Below are 27,152 nucleotides of genomic sequence, written 5' to 3' on the forward strand. Positions count from 1 at the left end.
GCAAGCAACTTCACTGGAGTTGCTCAGGAAAGGAATGGCTATTTCTGTGTTATTTCTTAGAAACTAGAAGTTGATCAGAGAAAAAAATAGTCTAACCTGTTGAATCTGGTGGCTTCTTTTCTTTTGTTTCTGTTTCATTGAAATGTGACTTTTCTTTGATGACCTGTGGAGTAGGCAATTGATATATTAGTCATTCGCAGCCTGATTTTTTTTTTATCAAATGCAAATACTCTGTGTTCCAACTCATACATTTCCTATAAATGATAGTCCTTATTTTAATCACTGCAAGCTGATTGAATTGATACCAGTGCAAAGTAAGAGAAATTATCTTGGTTGTAATCAGCATCAATGTTGCCATAAAAACAGCCTAGAAAAGATTAGGACTGAACCTCAGAGACTAAACCAAAGAAGCATCCAGGAATCAGCTGCTGCCCTGCCCCAGCTTTTGCTGTCAAAAAACTAGGTTAAACCAAATCTCAGAAAATTTAATATTCTAGGAAAATGTTTGGTAACAATCTTACTGACACTTATCAAGAAGTTCCTCTCTGTTTAATCAACACTTGCTAATGACTTCTTTAACGATGCCATGATTTATTAAGGGCTGTCGGAGACAGTAACCAGGACTTGGAGCTTTGTATCCTTCTTTTACTTGGATTTTACAATGCTGCAGTGACATCTAGAGGTGTTTCATACCAACCCAAGTCCTCATAAAACCTCTGCATTACTGTCACCTTTGTGGATATTAACTGCTCTTTCTATGCTATGTGCTCAGTGTGTTTTTTCCTGGCTACTCCTGGTCTTGTCAGTAGGTGACCACAGTACAACATGGTATCTGCCATTTCTCCATGCTGCTTTTTCACCTCTTCCTCTCGCAATGCTATGAAACTGGCACTGTCATTACTATTATTAGATCCACATGGTGTGAAAAATGCTTTCACCTCAAAATATTTTCCAGAGGGGCTACCAGCTAAAGCAGTATTGTACATATCCCAACAAAATATACAAGTTCAGGCACTTAATTTTGAGTGTCTTATCCATGTGATCAGTCCCACAGCCCTGGGCACCAACCAGTTCTATTACCAAACACTTGTTCTGGTAGGCCCTCCACTTTTTTTTTTATACTTTATTTTTTTAATTTTAATTTCATCAGGCTATATAGAAAATAGGCATGAAATCAAAGCAATGTGTATCTGCTATAAACAGAGTTCGAGGGAAAGGAAATTCCGCAAGAAGCCTAAAGAGTTGAGACAAACTGGATGTAACTGCATGGAGGGATTTCAACAGGACTTGTTCAGAAAATCTTGATCCACAAGGGACAAGGAAACTGGAGTATGAGCATAAGACCTGACACTGACAATTATTTTGGATGCAGTTTATCCCAGGAAGTTGCAGGCCATAAAATGAAAAAGGCCACAATACAACAAGGTAAATACCTTTGAAATATAAATTGGAGCCTTGTTCCTACAGAACTTAAATATATATAATGTTGCCAGATGGAACACAGGGAATCAACCAATGCTCTAAAAAGCACTAAAATAAAATAAAATAGGGAAAAGCCGCAGACTTATTTATTCTGCACTGTGTTGGCAATTAGTAATGCATTCGCCTTCCTGTAAGTATGTCAGCCTCTCCGTACCACTGAGAACATCAGCTCTGATCAAACACAGTCAGCTGAGCAAATAACCAGAGAAATGGCCTCCAAGCTCTTTGATGCATGAGGCCAGATTTCACTTCTGCATTCAGAATTAATTGCAGACACACAGCACTTCCAACTAAATATTGCTGTAGTTTGCAGGTGTGAAATACAGAAGCCAGCTTTTAAAAATCTGTCTAGTGGAAGAAACACTGGACAGTGCTGAATAGCTGAGACTGCCAGGGCATTACATAAATTACTACTGTGTTTATTCAAGCACCATTTCTGATCTTCAACATTTCAAAAGCAGATGAAGACTTCATACTAATTTAAATGAAAAAAAAATACTAATGAAATATTTACTGATATCCGTAAGAATAAATTTGCAATAAATATAGGGGCAAGAGTGCTCTAGAGTAAGAAATACAGATATAAGGACTAGATATTACTAAATAACTGTAAATACATGAGCAGTCCATACATGAACAACCCAGTTTTCTCCACATTTTGCTGTTTGTAGAAACATGTGACTTCAACTTGTCGAATCTTGACCTGGCAATAAAAACAAGACTTTTTGCCCATTACTTCTTCCCTCTAAAGGGTGGGGACTCACCAAGTTCTCTGGAGCTGCCAGAAGTCAATGTATCCTTCCTATCCCAGCCACAGGCGGTACAAAGACCTCCTTGTAGTTTGTCAGGGGCATGTGTGACGTCCAGCCCCAGGCAGCTGAGCAGCTGCTCTGAGAGCCCACAATTCCCAAAAGCCATCACACTCTTTGAAAATCTCATCTGAAAGGTGTGGTGGCTTGTTAAAGACATCTATCCCACCTAATTTCTCTTCATACCACCCCTTTTCCCTCAGTCTGTTAGAACTTTGTTAAGGGTCTTTATAACTTAATCTCTAATAATATTTTATTTATTTATGTATTATTCTTCACAAATTTATGTAACATGACTTTTTCCAGTCTGTAATTTCTAGATTACAGTAATCAATATTCCTTAGTAGCAAACATTTTTTCCCTTTCTTTATTGACTTGAATACGTAAAATCAGGTAAATGGCACTACAGTAATTTTTCTGAGTCATACAAGCCTAAAGCTTCAAGAAATTTTACATTTCTATTTCGCAAAAGCTTAAATATGAAAGTTTGTGTTGTGACACTGTAAAGTATACCACAGCAAAAATGTGTCTGTATCTACATATTTTTTTAATTGTGTCTTCAAAAATATGTTTTCTGGACTTAAACATATTCTTTAATAGAGTATTGCCAGACCCTAAGGAAGAGAGACAGAATAAAAGCCCAGGTGATTATACAGAATAATGTGAGATAGTCCAGAGGCTGAAATTTCAGTACAGACCAACAGAAAAAAAAAACAAAAAAAAACAAAAAAAAAAAAAAAAAAAAACACAAAAAAAAAAAAAAAAAAAAAAAAACAAAAAAAAAAAAAAAAAAAACCCAAAAAAAAACCAAAAAAACACAAAAACCAACGCATTTGGAAATTATTTACATTGACTTTAGAAACCTGCAGAAATAAGAAAAAAAATATATATATAAATATAATATACTCTAATTGAAATTTCAAATGCAGCAAAAATTTAATGTCTTTTATAGACATTTTACTCCTTTTTAATGAGCTCTATATGGTTAAATTCCTTCTTTATACTGCAGCAGTCCTACCTTTGGAATGTTTTTTTAGCTAACTTTCAGATTTTTTTATTCACCTAATAAAACTCTTTGATTCTTTTTTTCCTACTGCAAAAATTTTTGTAGTGAATGGCCTCATGAAGCAACCCCAGCCATTCAGTTAGAGGTCCTTTATCACCCCACCACATTTCATTTTATACCAAAACTATTATCCTCAGCTTCCATCTCCCAATACCAAGACACAAACTTTTGCATGTGCCTAAACCACATTTTAACTGTGTTACTTTCTCATATTCTTGATAGTTTGCAGAGCTGTATTATGGTAAGATAACCTGGTTTTGTGTAAGATCTGATCACCATTCGTTTATCAAAATTATTAAGTTACTTGCAGTTTCCAATCAATGAGTTCCCCTAACAGCCAGAACTCAGCCATGGGCTTTGCCTCTGAGGGTGCTCCCAGTATCTCCTCACCAGTTTCCAGCAGAGTGCAGAACAAAACACAGAGACCTTGGGACAACCACATGTGTGGTGATGCCTCCTGTGCCATCTATCAAAGCTGGAATCCATCCCCACCTGCCCATTTGTGTTCCTCTTCAATACATAGACCTTCCTCCCCCCTCAGCAGTGTAAAATATTCACTGAGAGTATTTTTATTACAAACTTGTAAATGCTAAAAACCACACTCATGGGAATTCTGCTTTTATTGGCAGGTGGTGCATCTGCTTCCATGTCATTATTTTTTTGGTACACTATAACTGCTGCTGGCACCTCCAGGCAAAGATTTTGACTCTTGCATGAGTCTTGAACTAGATAAAGAAATCATTCTTCTGTAAAATCCAAACCCACTCTACTAGCATCTTTAATCACACACAGAAAAGAAGCTCTGAAACATGAGAATCATGATTCCCACAATATGAAATACAAGAGAAGTTTTATGTGACCTGCTGCTTTGAAAATAGATAGGTAATGAGGTAACAACCTCCGCAGGAAAAAATCCCTCAGAACATCATCCTGGAGAGGGAAGAAGCTGGAAATCCGTCAAGACAAAGCATTGTCCATTCCCCACTAAAGTTTGCTGACTTCCCACCCACTGTGCTGAAGAAGCTGTGGCTATCCTGCTTCAAATGGATGTTTACTCCTGCCATGCCATTCTTCCCAAAACAGGGGATCTTACACTGAGGAGTAGAAAAGGCTTTCATGGAATCAGGCTCCTGACAGAGCCCATGGCCTCAGTGAAGATGCGACAGGTTGCACTAACACTGACAGGCTGATACCAAACGTCTTTACTTTTGTCTTGAGATCCAATCACTGCCACTTAACAGAGCCATTACCAGGCCTAAGAAGGCCTTTGGAGGTAGATTGTTTAACTTCAATTGACTGGTTTACTTTTAATGTCTCTGGAATACACTGAGACATTATACACAGTATAATCACTGACAATCTGAGGCTACCAAGACGCTCACTAGAACCAGAGCACTCAGCTTTACCTGGCTTTGACACATGCATGTCCTTTCATTGTATTTGGGAAATCAAACCAACCAGTCACTGCTGGTTTTGAGTTTTTCATCTGAACAAATAAGGGGCAACATCAGGCAAGCACAAGCACTGGAGAATTCAGCTGCTTTTCTTACCAACATGTTAGACAGCCTCACATCTACCCCTTCTCTATACTGCCCAATTTCCTCACCTGTGTGATGACTGACAGGATGCACTTGTGCCTCATATGCACCTGTGCCATAACCCTAAAAGTCTTCCACATGCTACTCCTCACATTTTTATTGTTACTATTAAATAAGACAAGTTCCTAAGTGGGTTCCTCTATTGTCACAGTGTGACACAGGACAAAAAAATTCCATCTTGAAAGCCAAATCACTGGCAGATCTTTTTAATTGTGGGGATAATACACCCTCTTGTCAAACTACTCAGGCAAATTTTTTTAAATTACAGTATCAGTTAAGTAGCCTCACTGTAAAGAGAGTATTTCTCAACTTTAACCCAGCTGAGCTAAGCAGGCAATGGTATGGATGGCAAACACCTCCATACTTCATGAACTATCCTTCCTAAGCTTCTCTCCAAAATCACACAGTTGGGAGATTTCCATCCAAAGGGTTATAAACTTAAGAAATTATCTGCTACAACTTTGATGACTCACTTTGAATTTGGACTCCAGATATGCAGGTTTCCAAAAAATACATTTAACAAGAGAGTTTGGGTTGTGGGGGAGGACCTCCTTGGGGCTTTTTTAATTTTCCCTTTATAGACAGACCATGGTTCTGTGGCACTCACCTACTGGAATGTGGTGAGGCTCATTCCAGGTTCTGTTGGGGCTGCTGCCCAGCCACCCATCTCTGCTCCTTCTCACTGCTGCATGGCTGTGCAAAAAGCAGGGTGCTGCCAGGATGGCACCATATTAGTTGTGTTTCAGAGCAGTCACACTTGTAATTAAAACTCAGTGTGGTGCAGACCCCACATTTAGTTGCAATGGCACTCTCCTACCAGAGGAAATAGTCAGGCATGGTACCGCTACACCTTCGGACAGGGGCTGAGAGGAGTCATTAGCAGAAAACTACTCAAACGTCTAGGACATCTGATGACAAAAGGGGAATTTTAGATGGCTGCAGTGGACAAAGAATTCCTCCCTGAGCAACCCCTCTGTCTCACCGCTTTGAGGAACCTTCTGCTTTTTCAGGACTCCTCTCTGATGAGATGCCTTGCTTTTCTTCCCTGCACTTGCCAGTTATCTATTTACCTTCATCTTGTGGTCTCTCTAGTTTTGCAAAGGATTTGTAATGGATTCCTACAATGGTCACTCTAACACGTAGGCATGCATGTCATGCCCCAAAAGCTATCCAATGTGGTTTGTAGTTATTTAGAAATTAGCTGTGTCTACTTTGATTTCACACACGTTCAGAGTTGTAGAGACAGCAAAATCCCAACCGTGCTCAGAGAGGAATCCTATGCAGGGAGCACTGTACAGCAGATAGCAAGTTCTGAGGGTAAATGGAAATAAAGTTAAACAGCATCATGAATTAAAAAGGCATGAAACAAGTCCTGTGGCTGTCAGCAAAGTAGAGAACTGGGCAAAACAAGATGAAAAAATTGTCCTAAGAAAACATACCAGTTTTATGACTGGTACACAGCCAAAGAGAGAATTTTAACTCGGATGTACTACAGCTCACTCAAAAGCTGAAATTCTTCTACCAAGAACATATTTAAGTAAAGGCATCAGTCCTGGGGGAAAGAAGAGCATTCCCAAGTATAATGGCACCTGTGGGTGCTGACCAGCTGCATTGCCCAAGCAACAGACAAGCCATCTGTTGAGATTCTGCAGAAATCTCTACCCTTGAAACCAGCAGAAACTTTAGCACAAAAATGTCAAAAAAAAAAAAAAAAGAAGAAAAAGAAAAAGAAAAGGAAAAGAAACATATCCCACCTATTTGGCTGAAAGATGAAAAGTACACAGAACATGGCCATTTTGGAGAGAATTTAAATAATACGTAAGGGACCTCTTAGCATTTGTAGGCAAAATGAAGGGATCAGAACAGTTATAGACTGAGGCTGAATGGATCTTAAAACACATGTGGCAAACAGCAATTTCATTGTGGGCTCCTACTAAAGCAACCAGTGACCTGCAGTTGCAGTGTGATACCTCCACAGGAGGTACAGAGGGCTCAAGCAGAAAACAAAGCTCCCACCACTGGCGTATCTTTGGTGTGGGAAACAGGTCCAAATTGCCAGAAGTTGTTATTCCTACAGCAAAGCCCGTAGAAATGTCTTGAAACCAAAGCTACAGTCATCTGCATGCAGCTGCGGGAAGTTCAACACTACTTTACGATGGCAACAAAATGGACTTTCTGACTCTCCAGATGAGTATTTGCAGGTTAACAGTATAGAATCTCTAAAGTCTTTAATTTGAAGGAAATAAGTGAAGTATTATTTTACCCTCTTCCATTATAAGTGGGAGAAGTAGGACTGAAAATGGAGTTATAGACAGGAACCTTTTGCAACAGGATTATCACAGACTACTTAAAAAGGTGAATTTGAGGAAAACCTCAAGGCTTTTAAAGATGCTTACTGTAGAACTGCTGATTTCCCTGAGCGGCAATAGTGGCAAAATAGCTTAAATGACAAGTAATACACACTACTCCTCTCAGCCATGTGGTGAAAAGGTCACGCTGCCCTCGGTGGAAAACGGCTGGGAGACATTTGGCAGCATAGACAAAGCATGAAGTGTCTCCAAGCTACACCATATTACAACTTCAACCCAAACCAGAAATAAAATAAACTCCTGTATGAGGCAGTGGAGGTATTTCAGGATGACAATAAAAGGCAGGAAAGCAGAAATTTTCTTCAGAAGAGAGCAATCCCTGCATTTTGCAAGAGCACAAAATGTGCCTGTGGAGCCTGTGATTAGCAAACTGTTACAGCTGCTGCTGAGGCTGGGAGAGAGATTACACACCCCAGATGCTTATACCTCTTCTTTACCTCTCTCTCATTCCCCCTCTTCCCTCTCTGTTGTGCCTCTTTCACAGCTCTCTACATAATATGGCTCTGTAAAAAGAGGCAGTTAGGAAAAAATTAAAAAACAGTACTACATCAGGGAAAGACCAGCACCTCTCTAGAGAAGGAAGGATGGAAAGGCAGGTGAGTAGCATGTCAACACTATTCACTGCCTTATCCAGTTGTACCCAGGGCCCCTACTGCACCACCTCCTAGTAATTCATTCATAAGTTATGGTTGGATTATTTTGCAGAACGAGGCTGGGGACAGACAAACATTTTGCAGACAGCCCAGCTATTATATATTTTATATATAATAATATATATATAATAGCTCAGCTATTATATATATAATATAATGCCACCAAGAGATGACATTGACTCACAGCTGCAGTAGGGTGGATGGCAAATAGGAACATCATCCAAAATATCTGATCATCTCCAGCAGTGCATAGAAATGGGGATTGCTTTGTTCATGGCTGAACAGAAACAGAATAGGACTGTGCATGTCTAATGGGATTGAAGGGTTGCTCAGTGTTGCCACAAAAATTCCACCTATGATACAAGAGATGCTGTTCTTGCTGCCTGGCAGCTTGCACTTCTACAGAGTCAGCACTGTTTAAAACTATCATTGTGTGGGACTGGAGATGGGAACAAGGATTCTGTTAAGAGAAGCATGGATTGGTATCTGCACATTTGGGTAAATGTGTTCATTGCTATGTCACCAGATATTAGTGGTGCATTTCAGGTGTAAAACTCTGTAAGGGTGAAATCCCCTATTTTTCTATTACTTTGCTTTTCTTTTAACTTCAATCACAACTATATAAACATATAGATAAATATGTAGATCTAGTTCAGGTATGGAGGCTTGAGCAACCAACTTCGCTGTGTCTCATGGACCAGTATTTTGATGAACTTGCTTAGAGGTCCTGTTCCTTCCCTCTCACCCAGAGGAGAGTCTGTTTGCACCAAATGCTGGTACACACTGTCTCCTACTAAGCTGACAGCCAAGCTCAGCAGTCTCTGCTGAAGGGTATCATTCCATGTTCGGTTACTCCTAATGCAGGGCTGACTTCAAGTCTGTTTTTACTTAAACCTAAGATGACTAAGTGTTTACCAAAGCAAACTGTTGTTCACAGGATAGCTTGGTAATTTTATGATGGCCCTTTTCTAATAAATCAAAAACAGAGAGAGGAGGTAATGACAAGGTAACATATGTATGCTATCTCATAAAACAAACAAAATATAAACAACATAATAATATCATCAGCGTGATTCCAGACATGCTCATGCTGCCTTTCCTAAGCCCACATGCTAGGCAAGTTCCTACCAAGTCCACTGAACATTGCCAAGAGTCTGCCTAAAAGGAAATGAATCAGTGAGGGAATTACAAATGCTGTTGTAAAAAAGACAGACTCCACTTGCTCCTCTCTTTATTGGGTCCTTGTCAGTAGGCTGATTCTGTTTCCATCATATTCAAGGCCCCTTACCTCTTCTTCCAGGTATTTTATAGCCCTGAACTCTCCATGGGGGGCACCTGCATCTCTGCCATCCTGTCTCCCCTCTGACCTGTCAGGAGCACAAGCTCCTCCTGTTCTGCTACACCCGTTGGTTCCACAAACTCACTTGCAAAGCCTGCAAGGTCCTCGCCTTTCTTCAGCCCTGTGTTTCTATTGCAGAGAGCCTTGCATCCTCTCCAGTCTCCAGGAGGTGCCAGTTCATTAACATGCCAGGGCTGATTCAGTTTTCATTTATAAATACTTTAGATGAGTACGTACTTTCACTGAGATAAGTAGGTCTGTACTGCAAACTGCAGTGACAGCAGCATTACAGAGATGACCTGTGGGTCTCACTCCAATGGGGCTTTTACAACAGATGTCTTCATTGATGTTTTGAAAAGTAAAAGAAGCCCTAAACTCAGATGCTCAAAATAAATAATCTTTTCTTATCAAAGTAATTGTGTCAAACAAGAAAACTTCTCTCCTGTTGAAACTCCTTTTTTAAACCAGTCCAGCCTGATGTTCAAGAAGGGCCTGTAATGATGATTTTTGAGATCAGTCTTCTCTGGCAAGAAAGCTATTTTTCTCTTCAGTTAATGATACTCTGGAAACAAGGTTGCACATTTTATATCCTTACATAGCAACAGATCAGTCAGTTCAGCTGACTGAGCTTTACAAGATGCTCCTCTGCTACTACTCAGCACTGACTGATATTTTTATAGTTTCCTTTAAAGGCTCAAATTCTTCTGTCTATCTGTGAAGTGGGGTTGCCTTAGGGTAACCAAACTGAAAAGCACACGGTTTGCTGACCAGGCCATTCTGAGTAATAGTGGCTGCAGTGCTTCTTTTCTTCAAGGAATGCTGTTTCCAGTAGCACCTTCACATGATGTTTTTCCTGCTCAAAAACTTTAGAAAAACAAACTCAAGAACTAGTCTTTAAATGAATCAAAGAGTAAAGCCTGCATGTGACTTTTTGGGAGAATAAAAAATGAAGAAAAATGGAACAAAATATGAAAAGCAACCTTTTTGGTTCACCGTGGGTTAATTACCAACATACTTTGTCAGAAGAAATTCCTTAATTTTCTTCACCAAAAAAGAATACTGAAACTACTGTACAAAAACTTATTACAATGAAGAGAGTCTTTCAAGAGATTTTTGGTGTCTTTTAATCTGAACTTTAAAGAACATGATGAAACTCTCATTATGGTAACAGAGGGATTTTTTACCCAGGGAAGTTTACACAAGCCACAGCTCCAGTTACAGTAACCCTACCTCAGATCCCAGTTTAGAAGTCCCCTAGTGCTCACCAATGGAGAGAAATACCAGATAGGAAGAGCACATTTAAGATGTTCCTTGAAATAAAGAACAAACATATGTATATGCCCTGACCCAAGGAGGCTTTTTACCAGTTCCACTAATCTCTAGATCCTGGTGCTCATAACACAACTGCTGCAACTTGACTCCCCCAGATAATTATAAATCCAGAAAAGATCATTGTAAAATTCATGGCCAGGACCCAAGACTCCTGAAGTCTGTCAATCTTTTTTATGTTCTTTGTTGTTATGTTTTACAGCTGCAAAGGAACAGTTAGGAAAAAAATGAAGGTCTGTATAACAAGTAGATTTTTCAATATTTTTTCCACTGAAATTTGCTCCGTTTGTTCTTATACTTTTCATTTTTAGAGCACATTGGTTGTTCTTTCTTAAATGTGAACAAAACAAAAAAGCTGAGCATGTAGCAGAACATATCTGTAGCTTGCAATGATTCCTGCCAAGATGAAACACAAACCTGGGCTCACCTTTTCATTTTTCTTCCTGAGCAGATCACCAGCTGTTGTCTCCGAGAAAATGTGCATCCTAAAGGGATGTCCAGCTCCTGCCTTGCAAACTTTTCGTTTTTTAACATGATGTTTTACACTTGAATTATGAATTACTAATGTTTTCACCTTTTCTACCAGAGGTCCTACAAGTTTCTGTAGTCCAGAAACACTTTGTTCAAGTCCATCTAGCCTTTTAACCTGCTGCTCAGCTTTCCTGTTTATATCAGAAAGAGATTTTTTCATTTTAAGGCAAAGTCTCTTCACTTCATTATTTCTCATTTTTTTGTTTCTTTCCATCCTTGATCCAGGTTCAGATGTTTCCGCCTTTACCATCTCCATGTCTTTTTCAATGCAACAGATTTCTTGGGAAACACTGTTAAGCTTCTTAAGGACATTGTCTTGCAGAGTCAACAGTTTATCAATTTTCTCTTCAAGGGAGGCAAACTTCACATCCATGATGTTGAAACTTTCAGATGTGCTGACATCACTTCTCTCAACATGAAGAATTTGAGGAGGTTCCATTCCATTACCTGGCCCTTGGTTTTGCAAAGAGTTTGGATCGAATATTTTGGCCAAGTTGTTGACCATAGACGTAGAAGAGCTCTGCCTGCTGGATGTGGTCATTTTGCTGGTTTGGGTATGGGAAGGAAATGCTCTGATGATCAGCTGCTTGAGGACAATATCAGTTGCAAAGGCTTTCCATCCAGGCTGCTCAGATATACAGCCAAGTTTGGCAACTCCAGCTCAACTAATTTATAAACTACTCTCATGTATTTGACTAAAACAGAGAAAAGAGACACCCAAATTATTTAGCAGAAAAAAGCCTTTCATCCATTCTTTTCTTTCCATATATATTTATCTATCTATTTCCAAATGAAGTGAATATAGAGATGCATATCCTAAATGCACTCGGTTCAGTGACATCAGCCCTAGCAAGGACCAAACTATTTGCACTCCAATGGCATTTGACAGCAAAAAGGCAACTTGATACATGAGAAGTCATTAAGGGTAGTGAGACTTTGGCAGTGGTGTTGTTGCTTTTCAAAAGCCTAGTATGTAATGTGATCCCTGCTCTGAAGAGAATAAGGGTCCTTACAGGGAACTTAAATGTGGCTGCTTGAAATTGCTGTTTTAAGGTAAACTTTTCAGATGAAAATTTCTATTCCTTGAAAAGCCTGTTATGCCAGGCAGGAAGTCGATAGAGTGGTTAAAAAACAAATACATTAAAGAAAATAAAACAAGAAGGAGATGCTGGAGTGTAAATATTTTGAAAAAAAAAATTAGAGTCTTTTAATCTATCCTATGTCTCAACTGCCACATAGCCAGCTCTATAAGCACAAGTAATTAGCTCCATAGCTAATGTCTTCATTTAGTTCTGCATTTATCAAGGCCACATTTGATAGAGACTCAACTCTTTTCTTTATTTGCCTGACAGTAAATGTCTCATTATCAGTGATTAATATTCCTAGCTCAAACAGTACATTTAAGTTTTGCTTTTGCAAAAAACTTTTGTTTCATTCAGAAACACAACATTGGACAAAAAAGAAATTTCATTTCTGGGAACAGGCTTCCCCTAAGGGTAGGCCTGAATTGTTGAACACCTTTCATGTTGGTTAGTAAAATAAAAACAGAATTTTTTAAAAAAGCATAAAACCAGAATTTCTCAAATCAGCTATACTCCACAGGAGCAAGAAGTAAATCAGTATGGATCAGCTTGATGGAGACAGGCTGCCTCTGAAACACAAAGAAATAGCTACCTTGGACAAATAACCATCATAGATTGACCACACATAGGTCAGTCTGCACTGTTGCCACATCTTTTATAGAAACAAATGCATAAAGTTGGCCAGCTGGTTGAAAAACAGCCAGATTGTTGCTCTGCTCAAAGGATCAAGAGCTTCTCTTGTAATCCCTGTGAACTACTTTTTTTGCCAACCTCAGTTTCTCTATCCTTTAAACAGGGAGCATGAGAGATAATTAGGTAAGGGATATAGTGAGTTCTGAATACCTAACACACTAAATAGTCTTTCAAAATTGTATGGTCTTCTCTTCAGTTTTAGGTGGCAAACATGTCTTTTAGAGCCAATCACAGCTGAAGTTTCCAAAAGCTTCCAAAGGCATTCTCCCACAAACAATCATTTGTGACTCAACATGTAGTCAGTGTTGATAAGGATAAGCTAATTCAGGAGCTTGTTCTCCAGTTACTGCAGGTTCATAAGTACATTTGTCACCTTCTGGGATCAGCATGTTACTGCAAGTGAAAGTGAACTGTGTTCATGCATGACCCTAAAACATGGACTGAAATCTCTTCTTTAAATAACAGACATTACCAAGAGGTGGCCATCATGTGTTACTCTGCAGAGCATATTCACTGAGAAGGTTAAATATTTTTAAAATAGGAAACAGGATTTAAAAAAATAATCAAAAGAGTTTAAATATCTCTATTTCATGAATAGAATAATAATACAGGCCAGCAGTTAAAAAAAGAGGAAGTAATAACAAAACAAAAAACATCACATAAGTTCCAGCAAAGTAGTTATGTTTGAGGCCCTTTTTCTTTCTCTGTTCATCTCTGCTAGAAACATGAGCTAAACTCTCCTGACAGTTTCATATCTCCAGAAGTCCCTGATGGACACATACTTCCAGAAGAGGCATTTGCATGTTGGTTAACTGGTCAGGGTTGAAAAGCCATTTATCTTGGATGAAACATCCCTGCATGAGTTCACAGTCAGCTTCCCCCTGTCCCCTGCCCTCTCTGCACACACACAAAAAAAAAAGAGGTTAAAGGTTTATTAGACCTTGCCACCCATTCAGCTAGGACTCCTGGTCTGGGGAATTTCATAGGCAAAGACTGTCAGGCACAAGGATCCTATTCAAAAAGAACACTTTGTTAAAGCAAGAAATTATTAAAAGAAAAAACAAAAGGACATAGAGATAACAATGGTAAAATCATGTGTTACAGTACTTTGCACAGCCACATGTGTTAAACATTAAAATCTCTCCTAACAGTTGCCCAGGGAAATACTATGTGAAATACCTCAAACCAGTACTATAAACACTAATAAAAATTTTAAGCTCTGTGAGGTAAGATCCTATTATCAAGTATCATCTGTAAAGTCCTAGTGATTTAATATTTTACCATGACATACACTGAAAGGGTAGAAAGCAAACTATAAAAATGCTTCATTAAAAGCTCATCGGTATGTTAGCACTTCTGTCTGAAGCTGAAGAGGACTGGAAGAGAGAACTGCTGTGTAGGGGCTTGAAAATAGGAATAAATGAAAGAAAAAGAATATCATCTTGCTTTCTAAGCTCAGAAAGCTCCTGCCCAGGAAGCTTCTTCACAGCTGGGAATCTGTGATCCCTACCTCTTGGTCTGTAAACTGGAAATAACCTTACATATCCACATGCTTTTCAGGAGTTCAGTGAGAATTAATTACTTTAGGGAAATTGTTCTGTAAAAATAGTGTGATTTAAAGTATTTGAATATTTCCTTCTTAGTGCTGTGAATTATTATTGCTACATTATGAAATTCAATAATACTATATGCAAATAATTTGAGCCATTTATAATAAATAGCTGAATGTAGTTTTCCTAGTAACTAAGATATGCTCTTAGCACCTGCACCTATCATTAATGCACAAAATAAGCCCATACAACAGCATTCTTATTTTTATCTCACAAATTTTAGTGATGACTGGTCACTGGATTTGCACAGTACCAAAGAAGCTTTAAAGTCTGTTCGAAATTAAGGGTATGAGCTTCAAGAATATTTACTTTTCTGTAATTTTCTGTGAATTGAAAATAAAGAAACAGAACTGATTGAAATACATTAGAAAGAAAGCAATTCCACTAGTTTTAAAGATGACACTATTCCCCATGTTCCCAATATTGCATAATACTACAATTCAGAATATTAAAACTAGGCTGCTGCACCATGGCAGTGACAATGTCAGCTCAAAGGCTGACATTGAACCCTGGGAATTTTTGCACACAGGTGTAACAAACACCTGCTAATCAGCTGAGAAAATGTATGGTTTGATTTTAACAAATCTGCCATACAGCTTAATTTCTTCTATACAGTTGCTGCCCTGTTGATGATGAATTCTTATGAGTGGCTTTTACATAAAAGAAAATTAACCTGAACATGTCCTTTACTTCAAGGTGAGTTGGAAAAGGCCGTAAAGCAGTATATACAATTTTCCAAGTGTCATGGCACTGAAAATTTGGAAGAAATATCAATGAAGTACCAATGGATACATTGATGCTACTGTGACTGTCACATTTTTAATATGTCTGCAAACATGATACAGTGAGCCTGTAAGAGATGCCATAAAACTCTGTACCTTATACAGACACAGTTAAACAGGCTATAGGTGAAGATTGGACAGACTGGAGAAGTAAATTTTTCCTTCTGATTTCTCTCTTGAGCACAAATTTCAGCCAGGGTTTTTTTTCTCTGCACATACAAATGTGAAAAGCTGGCTAGCATTAGGAAATTATCCCAGCATAGCTATTTGGTCCCAAGTTCTATTAGCTGTCTGCTTCTGAACAGTGATCCTCTAGTTCAGAGGTGCCCAGACCAAGCTTTTGGCACATTCTGCCCCAAAGCCTGTAAAAGGCAGGAGGACCCCAGTTCCACAGTGTTTGGATCTCAGACTCATAGGCATTACAGCATAAAACATTTGAAAAAAAGTCATAACCAAAAAAAATGTAATATTTGTGGTTATTTTAATTTCACATGAAAACTTATCACTCTAAAGAAGGTCTGCTTTCTGCCTAAAAAAGTTGTTCAATAAGTTTTCATCAATTCTTGGTCCTCTGGTCATACAGCTGAGCTGTTAACTACCCTGCCTTACTTTATCTTGTTCTACTGGACCCATGTTACCAGGAGTTACTCTCTCCGTCCATGCTATTTAGACTGAGTCCTCTTAATTTAGTTCAGTTCAGTTCTTCATTTTTCCTAACAATTAAAGGTCCAGACAGTGCACCTCATACATTTATGTCTGCTGGCATCAAACATTATAAACAAGAAGACAAGTGGAAATGTTTTACTTGTATACTCTTATTCCAACTTTTTTGGGCTGTAAGCCATGTATCAGGATATTTTGTGGAAGACTGCTATGACTGAACTTTATCTGAAGAACATGGTACACATTCATCAATCTTGAGTTGTTCTAAACAAGGTACCTCCAAAACACCCATGTCCACTTTAATATTTTACTGCAATGGAGAACTGGGGTGTTTTCCCCTCAGAAGTAACATAGGGCCATCTGCTGTGCATGAGTTTGCACCATGCGTGTGATGCATGCTCCACGTTCCAGCCATTCCTCACTCATATTCTCCTGACATTTTTGTACCTGTGTCCTGGCAAGGACTTGATTTACACAGGGAATACATTAAGAGGACTGTGCTGCAGATATGTGAACAATCAGCTCTGACTGACTTTCTGAGTTTTCCAAAAATACTATCTAAATTTCCCTTGGTGCAACTGAAGTTGATTTCTTCCTATGCCATCCATGGATGACTAGAATAATCTGTTCTCTTCTCTTTTGCAAATACATTTAATATATTTAAAGTTTATTATTACATCTCCTTCCCAGTGTTCTCTCATATATACAGTTACATTCCACACAAAAACATATTACCATTTCCTAGAAGTGATCTGTATTGAGAAAAAATGGGGGGATTTTTTCTTGCGTATTTTTCTGGAGTAGTTGCCTTCCTGATGAAAAGAAATCAAAGATATTCTGTGTTTGTGGATTTTTAATAAATTCATTTTTGAAAATTATACAAGCCAACATGTTATGCTGTATCTCCCAGAAAACAATGCAAGATTTTTCTTTCCTTAGAATATATGAATCTTCTTTTCTATTAAAAAGAAATTGCTTCAGTCTTTAAAATAAAATCTCTGGACAGAGAAAAAAAAACTTCATAAACATACAGCAGGATGCTCTTCAGGAACCCACATAAAAAAAAAATCCATTGTTTTATATTTCACTGAGTTAAAATAAGACCTTTGTAAGATTATCTACAATTATCTTACTTTTATACTGATTTCTCCTTTACTTTTATTCTTTTAAATGTCTAGTTCATGCCTTATATATCCCTGCCCTACATATTTGGAATTTCCATATTCTTCTTCCTTCCTTAAAATTAATTATCTTCTGCCATCCTGGCCACTGTTTTGTCTTCAGCATTTATCCTATGGTTGATCTGAATTCACTTGATGAAAACCCATTCATAAATTAAGAAAGGTCAGGGAATATTCATTATCCTACTTTTATGAAGTTCTAGTTCAAATTAACTATTCTAATGATCTATCTTCCAGAAATTTTAAAAACAAATACCAAAGAATTAACCACTTCTTTTTCCAAAACTCTGATCAAGAAAAATGCAGACTTTGTTCTCAGATTTTCCCCAGCAATGCATATTTTGTGGCTGGACTGGCTACAGCACATAGTAGAGGAGTTCCAATAGTGTTTTTTATATCTGAATCACCAATTGTGTTTTAGAGATAAATTACATCTTTGTATTTTTCTCTATTGTGATAGTGGTCATAAACTGTAGGCATCCCTCGCAAAAACGTCTGTCTCCTTTAATCATTTGCAAACAAGGTGTTTTGAAGAAGACTCTTATATCATGCACAGAATATTTGTGCAGAAGTCTCAATAAGATCCATATCTCAATAAGTCTCAAAGAAGGAACAACTTGAGACTCTGGGGAACAGGAAAGCCACTGTCCAAAATACTCAAGGATTTCTATGTGCTAGTCACAAAGCTGAGAATGCCTGTACACAGTAATGCACGTGAGAGCCAAAGCACGTCTGCTCTTTCTCTAGCATACAAAAACATCTCCCTGAGAAACTGTATAAGCTTACAGCTGCCCAGCTCTGAAACAGATTAGAAAGCAAGCATGAAAGCTATGAACCAGATTCAGAAAGTCAGGCTGTTTACTGAAAGTTCACAGATGTCCCTGATGGTAGAACAGAAAAACCATTCTCTTCCCTCTGCCCCCATTCCTCCCACCCTTCCCAATCAAAAAAGATGCATCAAGATAGATGAGGAAATTTATCCAAAAGGATGTAGTTCTACAATCAGCAGTCATGTTGGACTCCTTCACCATGGGGGCTGAAACAACTGCATGCCTAAGATTAAGTGACGTACTGTATCATAAGTGATACACCTTTATGGCTCCTCTGGGGCCTGCCCAAAACACTTGTCTGCAGCTCTGCTCAGGGTCAGAAAAGGAAACAGCTTCATACAGTGCAGGAGCATACAGCAAGAAAAGTCTGGCACTGAACTTCATGAGGTAGGACTAGGGAATTTACCGCTCCACAGGGCTCTCTGCATACAACTACTCTACAACCTGTTAATTAATTATGAATTCTGACTTCCTTTACTGTAATGACTCTGGTAACTAAGTACCCTGGAATATCCTGGGGATAAATGAGAGATCCCAACACAGTTCAGTGATTAATCTGCAGATGTCTGGTACTGGTCTTTCAGATATACTAGCACCTTCAAATTTTCAGCATCGCTGTAAGCATCTATGTGATCATCTTTTGCAGAAAAATAAATGTTAATTGACCTGTATATCCTTCTGTAGAAAATATCTTTGAAGATGAAAATGATAACAGAAGGCACAATGCATGTTCTTGGGGTAAAATCTCTTGTACTCTGGAACTCTGAAGATCTCCTTCATGTGGAAAAGCATTTTCACAGGAAACGTAGTGTAACGGCAAGTTGCATGATGGAGCATGCAACATTTATCCAGGTGAAGAACAACTAAATCACACATGGCATCCTAATGTTAATGGGTTTCTTTGGATGAATACAAACTGCACAGCACATAAAAAACACCACCAAATCAGCATCTAGCTGCTTAACAGCAAAAGTTCAAAGTACTTCACCATCAAAGTACACCATGCTCTTTCACTGAGGGTTGGTCTCCACTATCATCTCCTGCTGTCAAGATATCACATCAAGAGTCTCACCTTTGCTTAGCTGTCCCCAATTAACTACACTAAAAACAAAACAAACCTCAAAACCCAGAGTTTCTTAAGGCTGAAAAATACTGTGTGATAAATTACCCATTAATAGCCTAAAACTCTATTTCCAGGAAGCCTGTTTAAAGGAAAATTCCTGACTTTCTGAGGCTAAAGCAGAGGTGTCATAACTCTGAAACAGAGCAATGAAAGAAGTACTGTCTCCAGGTGCAGCAGGAGCTATACCTCATTTCATCTGCTGGGTAGACTGGTTAAAATCTTTGGTTTCAGTCCAAAACTTTCTGGCAGCTAGCATCCTGTATTAAAATTTATAAACTACAAAAGGTCTTTTCTTACAAAAAAGCTAATTCAGGATGGATAGGCTGAAAAGACTTGAAAGGGACAGTCATCAGAAGTGGTTATATGGAAAATTGGATGTAAGTAACACCTACTGCTTCATCAGAACATACTAAAAATACCGTAAATGCAATTTCAGTGAGAAAGGGAAACTGTACTGATTAAAAGATCTTTAAAAGAGCTGCGGAGAAGAGCCCCAGAGCTGCCTGTCCTGTTGGGAGGTAGAAGTTTTAAAAAGTATGTAGTGTCCTCTCCAGAAGAAACACATTGATAGCTCACTTTTCTCCAAGCTGCTAAACCTACCTCCTGTCCAGCACAGAACAGCAGAGCCCTGGTCAGAAACAGTGGCCATCCTCTGGGATGACTGGCCACTCAACAGGCAGAGCTGACAAGACCCATGTGTGCCTCGGGCTGTCACTCTGTGGTCAGCTGGCTTTACAAACTAACCCTTACAATGCAGAGGCAATCATCTTCTGATTCCCTCAGAGTTATATTCTCTGCTATAAGAACACTCCAAAAGATAACACCACCAGCCTAGTGAAGATCCCAGTGTGGCAAAGAGGGGAATGTAGTGCTCTTCTGATGAATGACTACTGATACATTTTCACTAGTGGTGGTTTGTTCCCTGCTGCCTTCTACTGTGACACCAGCTATGGCTATGCAGAAGTGGGAAGGAAATTTTATGGATTTTTGCTTGTTTGTTTCTTTAGAATAACAGTAAACACTACCCACAACTACTATCAGCCCAATTCTGTATCATACACTTACTGCACCAAAACCAGGAATTCACTCGCTCTGTAAGCAAGCCAGGGCACTGGTTATTTATCCAGGCAGACTCTGCTGAAGCAAACATTTTTTTACCAGTATGACTACAACCAGATTTGGGATTAAACAGACTTTACTAGGTAAATCAGCATAAAAAGCTGAATGTAGAATATGCCTTGAATCATCTCTTGAAAATCTAGCATCAGAAAAAGTGAAATAAATGGCACATTCATATTAGGCATGGATGACAGAATCCAGGACTGTGCAAAAGAAAAAAGAAAAAGCACCACAAGATGTATATAGTAACAACCAGTGTTTTCAGGAAAGAGGCAATTTGAGCTTATTTTATCTCTAGCGTTGGCCAATTCTGGTGAATGTTGATATTTTAACAGATTTTAACCTGACCCTGGCAAATTTCCATAGCATTACTTTATGTTTTGAGGATGAAGAATTCAAAGGAAGGTTGTTACCTAAAATTTACCTTCTGATCTATATTAAAAAGCCCTAAAACCCAGGAAGTTAAGTAGTAAAGTCTTTCTCCCCTTTACTCTATTTGTTTTATATCAATACAAACTGTCCATTCTGCTCAATTTCATGACAGACTGAATGGACATGAGGTAAATAAAGGTCACAGAACTCTTTTTCCTTGTCTTTCTGTCCTGCCCAGGGTGCACATGCTAATACCATTTTTCACTAGTGGATATTTTCAGCAACAGAAATGCCTTTTAGCTATGTCTTCTTTTTTAGCTAATTTCACTCCTAAAGTGTTCATTTCAAAATGAAACACGGCAAGTTCCCAGCCTTACAGCTGAACTTTGAAAGCCATCAAAATCATCACCTATTTTTGTCTCCTTTAAACCCCACATATTTCAACTAAATGATCATTCCAGATGCCTGGCCGCCTGGTTGCAAAGATTAGCCACATTCAGTGCCCAGACAAAGACATTCAGAAAATTAAGAATATCAACAGCTGTTACAGAGATCCTGCATGTCACTTCTTCAATTTTGCATTATGTGTTGAGTTCTAAAAGGCTCTCTGGTAGCTGGTAGGATACTGATATACAAAACAAGCTGAGATTCACCAAGTATCTTCTAAAATAAAGCTTTTTTATTTTAATTAGTCAGGTTTTGTTCAGCTTGAAAACTTTCGAAGAAGAATATCAGTCTTGCCCGTATTGTTCAAAGAAAGTTCAAATTAAATTATTTCCAAGAAAAAAAAAATTAAAATATATTTTGTGTGTACTAAATATACACATATGATCATTTACACAAAATCTTGGGAGAGCACTCTTGCTGCCAAGTATTTGCCTTTGCTAATGGAAGAGGACTTTCCTGGCAGATGCAGGGAGCTTGAGCAGGATTTACCTTGCAGAAGATTCTTTCACCTTCAAGAACCCACAGTGGCCCTGTCACTGATATCATTGCATCCCTGAACACTGATATTTTTTCTTCCCGTGCTTTCACTTTTGTCTGTGACACCCTTCAGGCATTCTAGGGTAAGTAAAGAACCTGTTTAAATGGAGAAGAGTGAGTATCACGAGGAAGGATGCACTAAATAAGAAGAAACAAAAGTTCTGAAAGTCAAGCTGTTGTAAATAGGCTTCTGTTTACCATCCAGCAAAGTCCCAAAAAAGGTAGTATGCTTCCAGATGCTAAGACAGTCCATAAGAATTGGGGGAGAAACTCTGAGGCTGCACATTTGCCATTTTTCAATTTCAAGTGCTTTTCTTGGGAAGCAGTGTTCCTTAAGGCAGGCCAGAAATAAAATAACAGCTGTGTCATTCAGGAAAGAAGAGCTAAGGTTTTATTTTATGGTGATGCTGCAGGAAAACTGCTTTCAAAGGTCAGTTTGGACATCTGATGAGCACAGTGACCCAAAGCACACAGAGCTGGATCACAGTGCCCACAACTGAAACACTATTTCCCCACCTTCTTGTACAGGTTAAGTAAAACCATGTAAGATTTAAAGTACTTGGCCTTTGGGCCAACTAGCTAAGCAAAACCAGTGCTTCCTTTGGCCAGCTGTAGCTTTTCCCAGACAGAAGTTTCTTTTCACAGAATTTTTATCAACATGTAACACTGGATAAGTCTGCAGTTTGAGTAAATAATAAAGTACACCAGTGTTACAGAAGCTGACTAATTAGAGGATGACATTACTCATTTATTAATGTTCCTGAATATTAATATGTTTCAGCCTGTAAATACTGAGGAAATACTGTTGTTTTCTTTTTAGGAAAAAAAAAATTTTATTAGTTCTATGCTGCCTGTTGAGCAGCCTCATCTTCCTACCACATTGTATCACTACCACATTTGCAGTCCTACCTCTTAAATCCCTGATTTCATGCAACTATCAGAGTTTAGTCTTTCTTTTTTTCTTCCAGAAAGTTCAATGCAGTCTTTCATTAGACTTTAAAGAGCTCAGTAGTCAGATTATTAAGCTAGAGTCCAAAACGAAAGCCTTGTGTTAACAGAATGGCTTAAGTTAGATCACAAGTGCCGAAGGCCAGATATTTTCTCTCAGTGAGTTCAGAAGAACCAAACCATGAACTCACTCTGTCTACCGAAGCTCAGCAGTTGTATCACTTCTTTGCCAAAATGCACACATTGTGCTTTCCTGTTGACACCTGCTCCAAATTAAAACTCTGTTACAGCGCACACCTGCAGGCCACCCAAGTGGAGTCTTTAAGCCTTTGCTTGGTCCTTGCTTTGGGATTTAGAATTAGTTTTATGAGGACAATTTTAAGCTACAGACACCAGAACTTAAGTATGAACCATTCAGGAGGGCCCATCTATGCAGGTGGTCAGAACAGGTGCAAGGTAACCTTGGCTGACAGTAGCCGTGTTTCAGTGTTTCACCATCTGATGTCATCAGGTGCATCCAGAAGCATTTCTGACTGCTTTTTGAAAAGCCTTTGGGGAGAAGCTGTGCTTGCTGTTCATACTCACTTGTATGAACTTCTGAACACTAAAGCCTTCTAGAGTGTTCAGGTGAAAACAACTGTGCTGCTGTGTGAGAGGAGTGGGAACGCTTCAGAAGCTGAAGAAAAGATCATTCTGAAAAATTCATGCAGGACGCCAGCCACGTGCACTGGTAAACAGGCCTGGCTTCTTAGTGAAGCTTGGTCAGAGCAGTGCTCTCCTAGAAACTTGCACAGCAAAAAGAAAGACAAGTGAGGAGTTTGTACCCTTATTTTTCCCCAATTGCTCCATGTAGTAGGCCCAATCACTATCTGGATTTCTTATGCTATCTGAGAACACAAAAGGGGGTGATCATGTTTAGATGGCATGGTTTTCTTGCACCTGTAACTTCCCAACTTCTGCATAAGAGAGGCTATAGGCTCTCTAAATTTGAATGGTTAAAATACAAAGAAACAGCAATCATAAAAGGTGGGGCTCTTGCTGCATTGCACAACTGACCACAGTGAACATCATATGTTATGCAGGAGTATAATAGTAAATAAACCTCACAAATAGGAAACTCTGGAGGAGTAAAAAACATTATACCTATGAAATACAAGAAAACTAACATTTCCTAGGAACCAGACCTATTACATTTTCTGAAGTGTTTTCAGGCTAATTTGTTACGTATTTTTTGTATTCAAAAAAGGAAACATAATATTGCTTAGAATAGGTTTGTTGTATTTATGTTAATGAAAGATCAGATCTGGATTCCTGAGTGTTTAGTGACTGCTTCTGGGACAGGGAAACACGAGAAGAGCAGTCACATTATGAAACAAACTCTCCTCTTACCTCAAAGTGACTTTCCTCTCTTCTCCTGACCTATCCTCATCTGCTCCCTGCTTCTATTTACAGAACTCCATTAATGTTACACACTCTAATTTGATCACAAGTTTTTGGGTTCCATACAGAAACCCCCTGGCCAATTTCCACGGCCTCTACACCATGGAAGGGCAGTCTGAGAGATAAAAATGGTCCTTTCTCATTTCACGCAACTGATGAAAGCCTATATTATAGGCCTTTTTACCTGTTTAACTCTGTAATATTTTTGGGATCACAGATACAAGTAACATCCTCTTTCTCTCTCCTATTTGAAGAAAAATCAGAGATAGATAAAGCCCTATTGATACCCTGTGTGGCTTTCCTCTTCTCCTTAGCAGGATAGCCAGCTATTACACCAGTTAAAGCTGAGTATAAACACAAGGAAAATGAAGTTATAGAACTTCTAAACCCCATAGTATAACTCCAGTCATCTAAAAAATGTTTAGCCTAAGGCTAAAGCCTAAATTCTGTACAGCCAAGCCAGAGAAAAAGAGAACCATGACTAAGGACAGTTCAACCACAGATTATGATGGAGGATTTCAATGGAAAGAAGTGTGCTAGGTAGTATTGCTCTCCTTCCTGACTAAAGGAGGAGACCTGCTACTGTTTCGAGGACTAGGGGCGGAGAAGACTAATGTCACATTTTGCCCTCACTACAACAAAGCTGAGGAAAAAGTCTGTCATCATAGAAACTTGAATCATGGCTTTCAGCATTGTTTAAGTTATGTCTGTCCCTATCCTAGGCAAGAGCCAGCCTTGTAACCTTCCTTCTACTGCATTGTTGTGTTAGGCTCTAATGAGAGAGTACAAAGAAACAGAACAATTTCATTTCATTCTGAGTTCTCATCTCAGAACATCAAATAGTGGGGGTTTGATTTTGTGAGAAGATGGAGCAGATGGTATTCTCATTGTGACTTCTATCATGTAACTCATGAATGCTGCTTGGAAAAATGGCATCAGCAGGAATCATGGATTAAATCTTGTCCTAAGGGTAGGAAATATATGAGAACTGATCAGAAACCAAACATTATTTCATCACTCTGCCTACACAATGCAGAGCACTACTGCGAAAGGAATTGCTCTTCTCAAAAGACCTAATTTTCACTCTTTGGAAAGGCAATTTTCATAGGCTGGAAAAGATCCGCAGTCTTTGGAAAGGTGAGGCAATTTCACAGAGCAATCTCACTTCACAATTTGGCTATGTTGTTCAGTTTTTTAACAGTCTGCTTAGCTGGTTTAATGGTTTCATAAAATAGTTAATTCCTCTCCCAGTTGCTCTTTCTTCCCCCGCTTTTTTTTAATAAATACATGGTTTCTAACTAATCCTTATGCCTTAATCTCAGTACTCACTGCAGAGTCATACATCCACCTGTAAGAAGTACCACAGCTCTAGAAAATCATTATTGTTGTGACAAGATGAATAGGGAAAGACTGACTGCCGTTTCTCCCAGTGCAAGAGGATACAGACACTCAAAACAAGTACTGCACATCAGTTTCAAATCAGAAATGACAGATTCTCACCCTAATTACTTGTGGAGGAGCTTACTGACACAGGATATTGATGGGGTGCTGAAATAAGGGCAGACAAAAAGGAATTGGACAAAATTATGAAGGACAGTTGCATTAGGGACAATAGCAAAGATTAACTTCTAGCCATGGTCTGATGTCTGACTGAAGGTCTCCCCAGGTAAGAGTTTCATCTTATGTTCCCCAATTTTAGACATTGCTACTAGTCACCTGCAGCTGGGATGCTAGCCAACCTCTAACTCAAAAATACTCACATGAAAACCCCTGCTTTATTGTTTGTAAGACTTTCTTTCTGCCACTAGAACATAGTGCTTGCACCTGGAAACATTTGGAAGCCTTGCCATGACCTCACTCACCTTTCTGCCTCTGGGATTCAATTTTGTGACTGCTGCATTTGTTTTTACCTAAATTCTTCATCTGACACTATGGAAAATGAACTGTGATTACCCAGAGCACAAGCCTCTATTCCCTGACCAATTCATATGATCCAACATGAGAATTAAAAATAGTTGTCACTGGAGCTAACCAAAGAATTTTGAAACAAAACACTGGAATGTGTTGGAAAACGATGGCTCATGAAAACTGAAGACTGATCAACACATGATGTGCTAAGTAAAATTAACTCGGGAAGAAGGCAGAGCAACACTTGTAACTCTGCTGGAATGAAGCATGCCTATTTTTCATTTCAGTGCAGTTTTTCTTTTGCAGCCCTCTCTTCAAGGCTCTGAAATTATTACAATGAAATTCAAAACCTTATGAAATGAGCCAAATTATAAATTTCTTTGCAAACTAATTTCAACCAGCTTGCTTAGTCAAAGGCTTTTTCTGTCTTCTAGAGACCCACTGACTGAACTGAAATGTACTCACTGTGAAATAGAATCAACCAAACTTGACATGAAAAGACAATTTTATATGAACCTGAAGGAAGCTAATTTTGGTTTTAGATGCTGCTAGTCTGTGTTTAACACAGCATACAAAGACAGAGCACGAAGATCTGACAACAGGTAGAAGTGATGGGATCATCACTGATTTTTTTAATATTTCCTCTTCATTTTCTCCTTTTAACCTGCCTCACTATTTTCTGCTATTTTCCTTAAAAGATGGCATTTCTTAACATCAAGTTTCATCCACAGTATCTGCAGAGCACAGCCAAATTCTTCAATTCTTTGGTTCTGCTGTACTTGCTGTTTCGAGTTTACTTTCAGTGGTAAACATGCCACAATGGGGAACATCACCATATATCAAGTAGCTGTAATCAGGCAGATCAGGTTCCAGTAATTTTCCTAATAGAGAGCCAGTGTCAGAGATCAAGCACGAAGGCTCAGATATCTGCATTGCCACCATCCAGAATCAAGTGTCAGGGATCAGGTCTGTAACTGCCAGGAATAAAGAGTCACTTGTGGCAGAGCAGGGAGCAGATCCCACCCTAGACCTCAGTGGGGAGGCTGTGTCTCCAGAGCTTCACCACTGGGAATGGAGGACTAATGCAGCAAAGGAAAGGGAGATTAGGTGTTTGTCCTCCGAGGGGAACCCGATGCTTCTTTGCCAAATATTGATTTGTTCATGCAGGTGTGTCTCTGGGAAGGCAGCACCTGCAATTCTGTGTGTGCAGTTAATCTTTGCAGACACTGCTAGTCATGCCT

The 27,152-nt window shown here is 38.8% G+C and overlaps 1 protein-coding gene across 2 annotated transcripts in view; it reads right to left on the reverse strand.

The window, feature by feature from the left end:
* Nucleotides 1–27,152, reverse strand: part of MYLK4 (myosin light chain kinase family member 4) — a 61,235-nt gene that overhangs the window by 21,572 nt on the left and 12,511 nt on the right. Inside the window, exons 1-2 of one of the 2 annotated variants that reach the window (XM_041413298.1) lie at nt 11,073–12,047; nt 97–163 (exon numbers count right to left, since the gene is read on the reverse strand). In XM_041413298.1, the coding sequence (XP_041269232.1) occupies nt 97–163; nt 11,073–11,717 (712 nt within the window). In that variant the 5' untranslated portion in view covers nt 11,718–12,047. Of the gene's footprint in view, nt 1–96; nt 164–11,072; nt 12,048–27,152 lie in introns of those variants that run through there. The other variant, XM_041413299.1, reaches the window with a different exon arrangement.

This window comes from Onychostruthus taczanowskii, unplaced genomic scaffold (assembly GCF_017590055.1).
Source record: "Onychostruthus taczanowskii isolate IOZ18803 unplaced genomic scaffold, ASM1759005v1 scaffold40, whole genome shotgun sequence".
NCBI lineage: Eukaryota > Metazoa > Chordata > Aves > Passeriformes > Passeridae > Onychostruthus > Onychostruthus taczanowskii.